Source organism: Leuciscus leuciscus, assembly GCF_965113295.1.
Source record: "Leuciscus leuciscus genome assembly, chromosome: 1".
Taxonomy (NCBI): Eukaryota; Metazoa; Chordata; class Actinopteri; order Cypriniformes; family Leuciscidae; genus Leuciscus; species Leuciscus leuciscus.
In genome coordinates this window covers 3,217,617-3,229,891 of record NC_138725.1, presented here as the reverse complement: position 1 = coordinate 3,229,891, position 12,275 = coordinate 3,217,617, and the positions used below count along the sequence as shown (strand labels likewise).

Below are 12,275 nucleotides of genomic sequence, written 5' to 3'. Positions count from 1 at the left end.
TATGATGAGTCGATTTGCAGTCTTATGTTTCATCAGAATGTTTTGAAGTTCCCTGTTTATATCAGAAGTTGTAGCTTGTGGAAGGCAGCACGTAGTTGTATCCCTGCCGCTAATGTTTCTGATTATGGAGTCCCCCACTATCAGAGTCCTGGGCTCGGCTGCGCTCTGAGCTGAGTGCAGCTGTCTGCTCAACCTTGAGCGCCAGTTAGCATCAGTGTTAGCTACTGGCCCATTCAGTCTGTGTTCAATCACATTCATCACGTTTGGGGATTCCTCATTTACATTCATTAGTACTTCAAATCTGTTCTCAAGATGTATAGGTGGTGGTAGGAGACCAGTGTTTGCAATCCTTGTCAGAGCTGTATCTTAGGTAGAGGATGCTACTGCGGCAATATGTGGGGCTCGTGACAATCTGATGTCTCGAGTGCCTTTGGGTCTCGCTCCCTGTTTGTGCCATCGATTTGTAAGTCGATCAGCTTGTTTCTCTACCTGTCGAGGAGCACTAGTTTCATGGGACTCACCGGCTGTATGCTGAGGGTGTCCATGACGAAGCTCTGTTGTGTGTTCCGTCTGGTTTGGTGGTCCTTGAAATGAAGATTTTTCGGGACCACACTTCAAAACGAAGGAGGAATGAGAAATGTACCCGTATACACCGACTTCAGAGGCAACATGACTGCCAATAATCATATTCTTTATGTCACATTTAATCTTGTGTTCATATTTACGTTCATGTTCTTAAAACGGTTGAAAAAAAAAAAAAAATCGCTAAAGTTCGTTAACAATATGACGCGTGTAAAAAGCAAAAGTTTGAAGCGAAGTGGACGTGCGAATGAGGAGAATTTACATCCACCGCGCCGCGCTTAATTCGCGCCACAAGACCTCCAGACGCGCGTAAACGCGTCTTAACATTGAAATCACTCGCGCCAGACGCTCTATTGCTTCATATCACAGTCATGATAAAAACATCAATGTATTTACTCATAAACATTATTATATCAGTCGGCTTGACGTTGACGACAAGATCCATAATTCTTAGCAAACGTTGCATCATTAAACTGCGCCTTTGTTATTGTAAGAGGTTAACGACCTCAAGCGGCGAACAAAATTACATACTGTACGTTTAATAGATATCAATCAATCAACAAAGTGTCCTGTGCTCACCACACACCGGCTATAGGTGGAGAGGAGAGATTTGGCTATAGGGTGATTGTGTGTCTAACTTACACAGAAGAGACTTTGTTGCTCAGCACATGAAAATAAACTACTTTACTGTGATCTCAGACTGAGGTGATGTGGTTTCTCCACTGTATGGATCTTCATGTGTAGATTCAGGTGAGTTTTAAAGGAGAAACTCGTCCCGCACTGATCACACGTGTGCGGCTTTCTCTGCTGTGGATCCTCTCATGTGATCTCAGATGTGATAAATGACTGAATCTCTCATCACAGTGTGAACACTTGTAAGGTTTTTCTCCAGTGTGAATTTTCTGGTGCCGTTTTAAATTGTCCGCTGTAGTAAAAGTCTTCTCACACTCAAAGCACATGTACTCTCTCACACCAGTGTGAGTTTTCTCATGTGTATGTAAATGAACCAGCTGTGAAAAACCCTTTCCACACACAGAACATGAATACGGCTTCTCCTTCGTATGAACTGTCAGGTGTTTCTTCAGCTCTGATGACCTAAAAAATGTTTTGCCGCATTGATCACATGAGAACGGCTTCTCTCCGGTGTGGATCCTCATGTGACTCTTAAGATAACTTTTGCATGAGAATCTCTTTTCACACTGATCACACATGAATGGCTTCTCTCCCGTGTGGATCATCATGTGAATATCAAGTTGCTGTTTGATTGTGAAACTCTTCCCACATAGATCACACATGTGCGGCTTCTCTCCAGTGTGGATCCTCATGTGTAGCTTCATGTCACGTTTAAAAGCAAAACTCTTTCCACACTGATTACACATGTGCGGTTTCTCTCCAGTGTGGATCATCTCATGTGATCTCAGATGTCCTGAGTGACTGAATCTCTTGTCACAGTGTGAACACTTGTAAGGTTTTTCTCCAGTGTGAATTCTCTGGTGCAGTTTTAAACTGTTAGCTGTAATAAAAGTCTTCTCACACTCAAAGCACATGTACTCTCTCACACCAGTGTGAGTTTTCTGATGTGTGTGTAAATATTGCAGCTGTGAAAAACCCTTTCCACACACAGAACATGAATGTGGCTTCTCCTTCATATGAACTGTCAGGTGTCTCTTCAGGTGTGATGACCTAAGAAATGCTTTGCCACACTGATCACATGAGAACGGCTTCTCTCCAGTGTGGATCCTCTTGTGAAGATTAAGGGATGATAATTGACTGAAACTCTTCCCACATTGATCACATGTGAACGGCTTCTCTCCGGTGTGGATCCTCATGTGACGTTCAAGACTTGTTTTGGCTGTGAAACTCTTTCCACACTGATCACATGAGAACGGCTTCTCTCCGGTGTGGATCATCATGTGACGTTCAAGACTTGTTTTGGCTGTGAAACTCTTTCCACATTGATCACATGTGAACGGCTTCTCTCCGGTGTGGATCATCATGTGACGTTCAAGACTTGTTTTGGCTGTGAAACTCTTTCCACACTGATCACATGAGAACGGCTTCTCTCCGGTGTGAACTCTCATGTGACGTTTAAGATCTTGTTTGGTTGTGAGACTCTTTCCACACTGAGTGCAGGTGAAAGATTTCTTGGCTCTTCTTTTCTTTAACAATGTCTTTTTAGTCTTTAAACGACTCAAAGGTTTTCCTCCAGGTTGGACATGATGTTCCTCCTCCACTTCACTCAGTTCTTCACTCTCCTCCTCCACTTCACTCAGTTCTTCACTCAGGTCTGAAATCAAAGAGAAAATTATTAATTTCATTTTCAGTACATCAAAATAATTTAAAGAGAGAAATATAAAGTGAAGGACATGAAAGTGAGCCCTGATGTAATAGTAGAAAGTAGGGCTGTACCAGAATATTCGAGTACTCGAATATTCGTTCGGTGGGTTGGTATTCGATTTTCAAATTTGACATTCGAATATTCGTTTTAAATTTTTATTTATTTTTTTACACCTGGCATCCCCCTAGAAACGGTTCCCATTCGCGCTTGAATGGGGCTGTCATGCGTTTTCTCAGATCGGATAGCTCTCTCTGATTTATCAATATGAACAATGAACACATAAATGTGTTTTTGCAAAACGGATATGAATCCGAACTTCAAATCCCGCGCTATAGGCAGATGTAAAGTCAGTGCACGTCACCAGCAACAGATAAGCTGCATTTTACTGATCGTGCTGCTAAAATTTCTAAATCAAAGACCGCAATAAGAGAGCGGCAACAGCCCTGGTAAGATCATTTCGGTTCTTTACTTTTAATGAAGTTGATTGTGTGTTAAAGCCCACTTTCACTTTGATTTGCGATAGTTTGCACGTTGGCTTGATGAATAGATTCTGATCTGCGGTGACGCGTGCTGTAAGCGTCGTCATATCTGGCTATAACATGATATAGCCTAAAACGCTCTCACACGGTTATTTTTTTAGCGTTTTTGGGCGAAATACAATACTCTTATTTTAGAGCGCAGAACAGCGGAGTTTGTATGGGCAGAAGTGCATGCCTGAGCTTGTAGGCTATAAGCTGCGTTGCTTTGACATTGTGGAAATAGAATAGAAACAATATATTAGCCTACCCTTTACTGTGTCAGTAATTACTGTGCTGCTGATTTCTGATCTGAGAGTTATTTGTTACTCAGAAAAAAATTAGGCTGTGTTTTGTATCACTAGTGCAGTGTCCGTTCTCGGAGCCATGTGCGTGAGAGGCGCGCGCGCTTCCCGCTCGCGCTTCCCGCTCGCGCTGTTCTGTATTAAAAGTTTATTAATTCTGAACGTGTCACGTCTCGCGTGTCTATATTGCACCAAATGTGACACTGCACTCGGGAAGTCGATTTGATGAACGGTTCAAAATGCAAGATAAATCATCTAAATGCAAACAGACAGACACATAGAGATTCCTGCCTTTATTAGAGAGAATAATATGTTCAGCCCCCTCCCTCCGAAGCTTCGAATATTCGATGTTAATTCCTATCGAAGCTTCGAAGCTCAAAAAATGGTATTCGGACCAGCCCTAGTAGAAAGTAGACAACTGTTATAAAATATTATGATAATTTGATGCCTTTTTATAAATAGATTATATGTCCTTGAAACTTTTCATGAATGAGGTAAATTTATCTTCCAATTATTATTTTTAAAACATATGCACAAATCCCTTGTTTCTTTAGCAAGAACTATTAAATATATTTGGTAAATGACACAATTATCTAACATGATATTAACATTAAAATATACAGTACTGCCACATTTTTACACCAACTTTGAGATTGATATTTATTTGACTAAAACCGTTAATTATTTATGGCCGTTCACACTAGACTTTTCCTTGCACTGACTTCCATTCATGCGCATGTGAAAGTTGGACACCAGAAACACAAGCTCAAGTGAATTACCCTGTGAGAAATAACACAAGCGTTTATTAGCATTACCCATGTCCTACCGTACATGTTTCACTCAATCCTGTTACTTTTGACATGATTTTCCTCCTTTTAAAAAAAACAGATTATTTCTTAAAACTGTGACACACAGGAAGTGACATCATCTGGGCTCTTTCTATTAGATTATGGGAGGACAAGAAAATAATCTCAATCCATTGTCTCAGTTTTTACACAAACTGTAGTACTGACTGTATTCATCATCCCTGTTACCAAAGTTACTCTAAGAAGAATCTCTATAACTATGAATAGCATATGATATTTGACAAATACAACTTTATTAGTAACTTGGTGTTTACTGATTATTTAAAATAAAACAGTTCAAATAGTATTTAGCTTGATCTGATGTTGACAATCAATATAAAATTCTCAAACCTCCGTTTACTGACCATTTGTTAAAAAAAAACAAAAAAAACAGCAGGGCTCCAGACTGTGACCAATTGATCGCCTTTTGCGACCATTTTTCCTGCCGGTGCGACCAAATATTTTTTAGGTCGCGCTGGTGCGACCATGACGTTGCCGAGCAGCAAATGCAAACAAAATGAAAGTGGAATGAAAATGCCCTACTCATTTATGCTTCCCTGACCATTTATTAGTTCGGACCAATCATAGACAGCGCAGCGCCCCGAACTTGCCAGATGCGGGCCGGTCTCGATCACACAACACTGTTACTAGGAGATCCAGACTCTGGAGATCCAGTGAAAAAGTCCATTGAATTCGCCTCAGAATTTCTAACATCATCGCTGCGAGATCCAGTGAGAAACATTTCGATTCGACGCAGAGTTCCCTAACTCGCCCTAACCCATAGATATCAGATCAAACAGCACTGACGTGGAAACAAGAGAAACACTTATAGAAGGCTTTCAGTCCACAAATCAGCAACATTCACCATGGATTTAGGCTAATGTAGTAACTAACCATAACTACTTGGTTACTAACGTAACCTCAGTTCCCTGAGATGAGGGAAGGAGTATTGCGTAAGGCTAGCTTACGCTATAGGAAAACCTCCTTTTCTCGAGAATATTGAAGCAAACTTTTTTAAAAACAAGCACTGACCACAACTGAGTGCGAGAGCGGTCATTGGCTGTGCTGCGGCAACTTCACGAACCTATGGCGAGGCGGCTTTGACACGAGAACCAATCAGGGCGCCTGGCCAACAGAACCCACCAGTATGGGTATGGTCAGAGGCTATATACCTCCGTGCCTCGCCTAGGCACCGTGCCTCGCCTAGGTGCTCCAGGTTTTAAACGACTGAAGCAATCCCCTGATCCTAGCACAGTAGCACGCCGGGTTACGCAATACTCGTTTTCTCACCTCAGGGAACTGAGGTTACGTTAGTAACCAAGTAGTTCCCTTTCGAAACGTAACCAAGTAGTTCCCTTTTGAGAGGTCTCTTGTATTGCGTAAGGCTAGCTTACCTTCAAAAACGCTGTGCATGCTAACTTCGCCCTACCGTAACCCAAGGCATATGAATGAACCACAAGGGAAGCATGATCCTAATATAAGCCAGTTCTAGATGGGCTTCATATACTGGATAACTAGGAACCGTAGTTCATGGTCATAAGGAGGGAGGAGGGGGTGCTTAACACTTTTACAGTGAGAGAACCTTGGCCTGTAAGGTGGGTACCTCCAAGTTATAAAACTTCACAAATGAGAACGGCGAGGCCCAGCCAGCCGCTGCACAAATGTCCTCAATGGGTATTCAACTGGACCAGGCCCACAAAGTGGAGTGAGCTCTAACGCCCAAGGGGCAAAGGCCTTTGGACTTATAAACTAGCGCGATAACATACACTATCCAGCGCGTCAGTCTCTGCTTTGTGAGGGCTAAACCTTTAGTGCAGCCGCCAAAGCATACAAGGAGCTGCTCTGACTGCCTAAACGAGGCAGAACGCTCCAGATAAATCCTGAGAGCCCTTACGGGGCAGAGTAAATACGCATCACTCTCATCATCTGGCGAGGAGAGAGCCAGCAGGGAAGTTACCTGTGCTCTGAATGGGGAGAAGAGCACTTTAGGAACATAACTGTGCCTAAGTTTAAGGATGACCGTGGAGTCATTTGGCCCAAATTCCAGACAGGAGGCGTTCATAGATAGCACCTGTAAATCGCCCACTCGCTTGACTGAGGCAAGCGCCAGCAGAAAAGCAGTTTTGAGCGAGAGCAACTTCAGGTCCACAGACTGAAGTGGCTCGAATGGGGGACCCTTCATGGCCTCCAGGACTTTAGAGAGGTCCCAGATAGGCACAGACAGGGGGCACGGAGGGTTTAACCTCCTAGCGCCCTTGAGAAAACACACAATGAAGTCATTCCTTCCCAGTGGTTTGTCGGCTACCGGCGCGTGAAACGCTGTTATGGCTGCCACAACAGGAGGAGGGGGAGGGGGAACGACCTCATTGTGTGTTTTCTCAAGGGCGCTAAGAGGTTAAACCCTCCATGCCCCCTGTCTGTGCCTATCTGGGAGTGTTTATGTGTAGGGGCGCACACATCATAATGGCCTTCTTTCTCTTCAGCGCTCTCCAACGTTGACGGTGCTAAAGATAAAAGCTACGGGGCGAGGTGAAGTCTACAGCCCAGGCCATCGGAAGGAGCATGGCCAACCTAACGGTGCTCGAGCGGCACCTGTGGTTGAACTCAACGGATATGAAGGAGGCAGATAGGGCGGCTTTCCTGGACTCCCCCATCTCCACTTCCGGTCTCTTTGGCCAGGCCGTTAAGAGCTTCTCCAAGCGCTACAAGGAGGCACAGAAAGCATCACAGGCGATGAGCCACTTCCTTCCGAAACGTTCCAGCTCGGCTTCGAGCTGCCAGACCAGAAGGAAGCCTCCTCAACAGCAGCCCAAGTCAGCGCCGCCGGTCACCCAGCCCCCCACCCAGCGAATGAAGTCCATCGCCTCTCCCGCTCTGCTAGATGCGCTCCGTTCCCTGAGAGGCGGGGTCCCCCACCCAGGATTGCATTGGACCCCGAGCCTCGTAAGCCGTCCTAGCCACAGGAAGAAAAAGAGAATTCAAGTCCCGCCGAGGCCGGACCAATCTCTCGAAAATCCTTCAGACATTCCCCAGTTCCCTCTGTTCAGGCGGCTGGAAATGTAAACTCCGCAGCCAACGAGTCTGCCGTGAAGCACGCTCGCCTGCAAATATACACCATTTTCACGGCGACACAAATAAAGCAAGGAAGGAGCTCTTTTCTCCATGTGTCATATGTAGGTCATCTGCCCGCTATAAAGTTTGCACACCTACACACAAGCACTGTCAGACGGAGGGGGGCCGGAAACGGACCCCGCCCAGTCGTCGCAGTCCGAAGCCGCAAGGGAAAGGCTCTCATCTTTTTACTCTTCCTCCTTGTCTGAAGCCCCGAATGACATGAGGTCCGCCGCTCGCAGAGAGGGGCGCTGGTCGGCCAGTGTAAACAGGACTGGCGAGGGACACAGCTGGAGAGAGACCGAGGCACACGGGGACTGGGGACTTTTAGAGTGTGAACGCAGAGGCGAACACACAGGATTTGCAAAAAAAGGATATGGCGCCCCAGATGGCACAGCCAAACAGCGCGCTGAAGGTGGCGAATGAAGCCAACGTCCTCAGGAGCTTATCCCGCTAAAAGGCGTTTCAACCGCGGTGAGTGCTTCTATTCCGGAGGTCAGCGAAGTGGAGAAGTCGCTGAAGGAGTAAAAATCTGGAGCACCTAGGCGAGGCACGGCAATATATAGCCTCTGACCACACCCATACTGGCGGACTCTGACGCACCAAGGCGCCCTGATTGTTTCTCGCGTCAAAGCCGCCTCGTCATAGGTTCGTGCAGTTGCCGCAGCACAGCCAATGACCGCTCTCGCGCTCAGTTGTGTTTTAAAAAGTTTGCTTCAATATTCTCGAGAAAAGGAGGTTTTCCCATAGCGTAAGCTAGCTTTACGCAATACGAGAGACCTCTCGAAAGGGAACTATGAATTGTGACAGAAATAGTCAAAGGCTTACAAGTACTACACATCTTCTTCCAGCACTTCAAAACTATAATATTTTGTGTTATTTTTAACGTGATAACACATTTTTTTTGTTCATCCTTCAAAGATTACCCTAAAACTAAAAATTTTAATTAAATTAAATTATAATTAATAAATTACCACTGTAAACAGTAGGATGATTATTGGATATTTTCACTCCCTAATGTCAATTTTTTTCACTCATTTTGCTTTTAATTCATATTAAAACATTATGAATGATAATAATTAAAGTTAATGTCATCTACACCCTAAATTAAAGGAGAACTTGGTAACTTTTTTAACTTAATAAAACTGTCTAGAAATCATTTGGATGGTTAAACAACCTGTTCTGGTGATATTGGTGACTTTCCCCGCTCCCCCCAGCGTTCCCAGGCGGTAAACCAACCTTGCAACTTGGGGACTACTGTCCCGGCAAGACAGAAATTGGAAGTCTCGTGAGAAGCGAGAACGAGAACGAGCGCGAAACACAAATTGCTTTTACGCCAATTCAACATAAACACACACGCATGTATGATGTATTAGCAGATTACCCACCTCGGTAGACATAGCTCCACACGATACAGTTGGCTTGCTCCGATCAAAACAAACGCACATGAGCAGCGGTAGAGAGGGGGAGGAGGCCGCCGCAAGTGAGTTTTTTACGGCCGTGTTGTGAAATATACGCCCCACCACAGCTGTAGGGGGAGCTCGTGGTGACAACATGCGACAACAAAAGGGAAAATCAGCGAAGAAGTGACTAGAGTTCGCTTAGTCTCAGCCTCAGACGTCACGCCCACGGAACGTTGGCTAAACGTCTGATGCATATGGCACACTTTTCTGGAAACACTTCAGGAGTTTCGAAGTCGCGACCTGATTGGTTAAATTCTACAGGATGTCCGCGAGACGTGTGTGTCGCGTTCTTTAACGGTCCGTCTGGAAACAAATGCTGTGACGCCAAAACCCCTCGTGGAAGAAGAAAGCCGTTGTGTTTACAACTGAGACAAATGAGCGCTTACCAGGATCAACTAAACGCTGGATTTTCAAAAGTATGTGAAGTTTGCGGCTCCATTGTTGCAGTAAACTTGCACAACATTCTTGAATGAATAATTTATTAAATGCACGCCGGTCTGTTATTGTAGGGGCATCGACATTATATTGGCACGCCCCTAAACATGACGCGGAACAAAACGAACTGTGATTGGTTGCGTTATATGTCAGTCAAACGTCCTCTTGGCCAAGAAAAGCTGCGATAGAGTCCAGACCTTCTGCCGTCAGTCTGAAGGTCTGGCTACGCGAGACTAGAGTTCGCTAGAGTTGTCGAGTTCTCCTTTAAGCTTAGTGCTTTATTGTCAGCACCAGTGCCACCAGATACTCTCTGCACCCAGATGCTAGTCTGGAGCCTGTGGACTTAAAATAAAACTGCACATTGTAATATCTGTACATTAAGTCTAGTGGTGCAACGGATCATCATTGATCGTTCGGATCAATATCTTCGGTTCGGCACACACGTGATCCGCAGATTAATTTATGAAAAAAAAAAGTTGTGCGCATGTTCAGTCCACACACAGCGTGGTCATGGCGAGCGGAGGAACGGAGGAGCTTGAACGCCCCGCGTCATTTAAATCCCCTGTATGGGAGCATTTTGGCTTCCCTGGAACACGCGTCTATTTCGCTTCAAATGCTCGCTTTATCATTATACGCGCGCGGCGCGTCCTATTCGCTTTGGACGCGCGGAAGGATTCAAACTGTTCAAGCATCGAACTAGACGTGAATTTGACTCTCTATTCGCGTATGGTGTGAACCATAGACTGTAAAAAAATATGAACGCAGCAAAATGAACAGGCTGCGATGTATGCTGGAGTGTGTGTGTGTCAGACAGAGAGTGAGAGAGGGAGAGAGGCACGGGCGCGATCGAACAATCACACACACACACACACACAAATTATCTCATCTTTTGGACATATTCATTATATTGCATTGGTTTTCATTTCTTGTCCTCAAACAGAGTAATCTGTTTATTTTGAAGTTACACATTCTACATTGATTAAAAAAGAAAATCAAATGTGTTTTTAATGGTAGTATCATTTTATACAGAAATAAATTATTTATAATTCAGATGAGAATAACGTTAAAGTTAATTTGAATTTTAAGGAAACAAATATATTGATCTGAAATATAGCAAATTAATTTTAAATTCATTCAGGTAGCCTACAATTACCAAACATATCTCAAGGTCTTTTGAATAAAGGGTGACAGTCTTTCATTATCAACTGTTGTTGTGGACTATATACTGGAGAAGTATTTGTTCTCCATTTGAGTGAGATGTTTTTATGTGGCTAATTGAGCAAAGTGCTTCCATATATTTTATTATTAGTAGTATTAGTTCAAGAATAAAATAAAAATATCGGATTGATATCGGTATCGGCAAATAGCCGATATGCTGCGGCATCGGTATCGTATCGGAAGTGAAAAAGTGGTATCGGGACATCCGTGGAAACACATCAAGCATGGCCACGCATTTGAAGCGACATCACCCCAGTGTTTCAACGTTGCACAATCAGACCGGGCTAAAGCCATCCCAAACGCTATCAGTGTGTTTATAGTCACGCTTCATGGAATGAACCTGTCGCGCACCCACTGTTGATTTTATATATTTTAATTTAATATTTTAAAAATGTTAATAAACAAAAAGACAAATCGTGTGTTTATTTGTCTTGTCTTTTTTTTTTTTTTTTTGCTGATCCGAAAAATGATCCGATCCGTGACTCTGATCCGAGAAATAGGGCTGAACGATTAATTGCATTTGCGATAATATCGCGATGTGATGAAATGCGATTTTTTAAACCGCAAAGCTGCGATTATAGTCTGGTCACGTGACACGCCAGAGTAAACCTGTCTGTATTGCAGATGAAGCATCAACGTGGCACGCGACACATATAGACCTGGCTACAGGAAATAACAGTTTATGTTTAATTTATGTGATATCGTGTTATAGATTCTCTCCAACGATTCTGTATTGTATATGTCTGAGCTTAGTTTTAAACACAGACGTGTACGACGCGCGTGCTTTATAAACAACCATATTCTGCTTGCTTCTAATTCCTCTGTCTCTCTCTCTCTCACACACACACACGACACCATTTTAACCTTACGAGAAATAATCTTTAATAAAGTTCGGAAAAGTTGAAGCGAGTTACAAGGACATTCGCGGGCTTCATTGCGCAAGATATGAGATACGCGCGGTCTGCGTGATGTTACTTCAGTAGTGCGCGCTCGCCCGCCGGTATTTTACTTACAAATGTTCTACGAAGGCATCATATGTCTTGGAGTGCAGTTGGCTTATATGGGTGATTCTTTAATTGGAGATACATTTGAAGTCCGAAGCCATTTATTTTTAACAGCTTTACCAAAATTTTACTCCAAAAACACATTTTAATTTTTTTTTATTCTTTTTAAGAGTCACAAAATGTTAGAGTGTAAAACTAGAAAATATTTTATTTTAAAAGCTATTTCATGATGCTGAAAGTCATGATATCACACTGTCCTAAGTGGGTGGTACTTTTTTCAAACAAGGGTAAAATATGCATTAAACATGTTTTAAATTACAAATTTCAAGTTGGGGTTTTAATTATTTTGTTTATAAATTATTATTGGTGACAGTTTCCAAATTATGCTAAATTAATTTGTTTAAAAGTAACTTTTATTGTTGAAAAATACCAATCCATAAATTCTGTGTCAATTCTGTT

At 43.3% G+C, this 12,275-nt stretch overlaps 2 protein-coding genes across 6 annotated transcripts in view; one reads left to right on the top strand and one right to left on the bottom strand.

The window, feature by feature from the left end:
- Window positions 1-12,275, top strand: part of LOC309479756 (uncharacterized protein) — a 223,481-nt gene that overhangs the window by 160,821 nt on the left and 50,385 nt on the right. The gene's annotated exons all lie outside the window — the stretch shown is intronic.
- Window positions 1-12,275, bottom strand: part of LOC309479984 (uncharacterized protein) — a 64,583-nt gene that overhangs the window by 7,636 nt on the left and 44,672 nt on the right. For 4 of the 5 annotated variants that reach the window (XR_014199495.1, XR_014199496.1, XR_014199497.1 and 1 more), the window contains one exon: window positions 1,271-2,869. Coding sequence is in view for 1 of the 5 variants with exons in the window: in XM_082144313.1 (XP_082000439.1) it covers window positions 1,329-2,869 (1,541 nt within the window). In the remaining 4 variants the exon portion in view is untranslated. Of the gene's footprint in view, window positions 1-701; window positions 2,870-12,275 lie in introns of those variants that run through there. The other variant, XM_082144313.1, reaches the window with a different exon arrangement.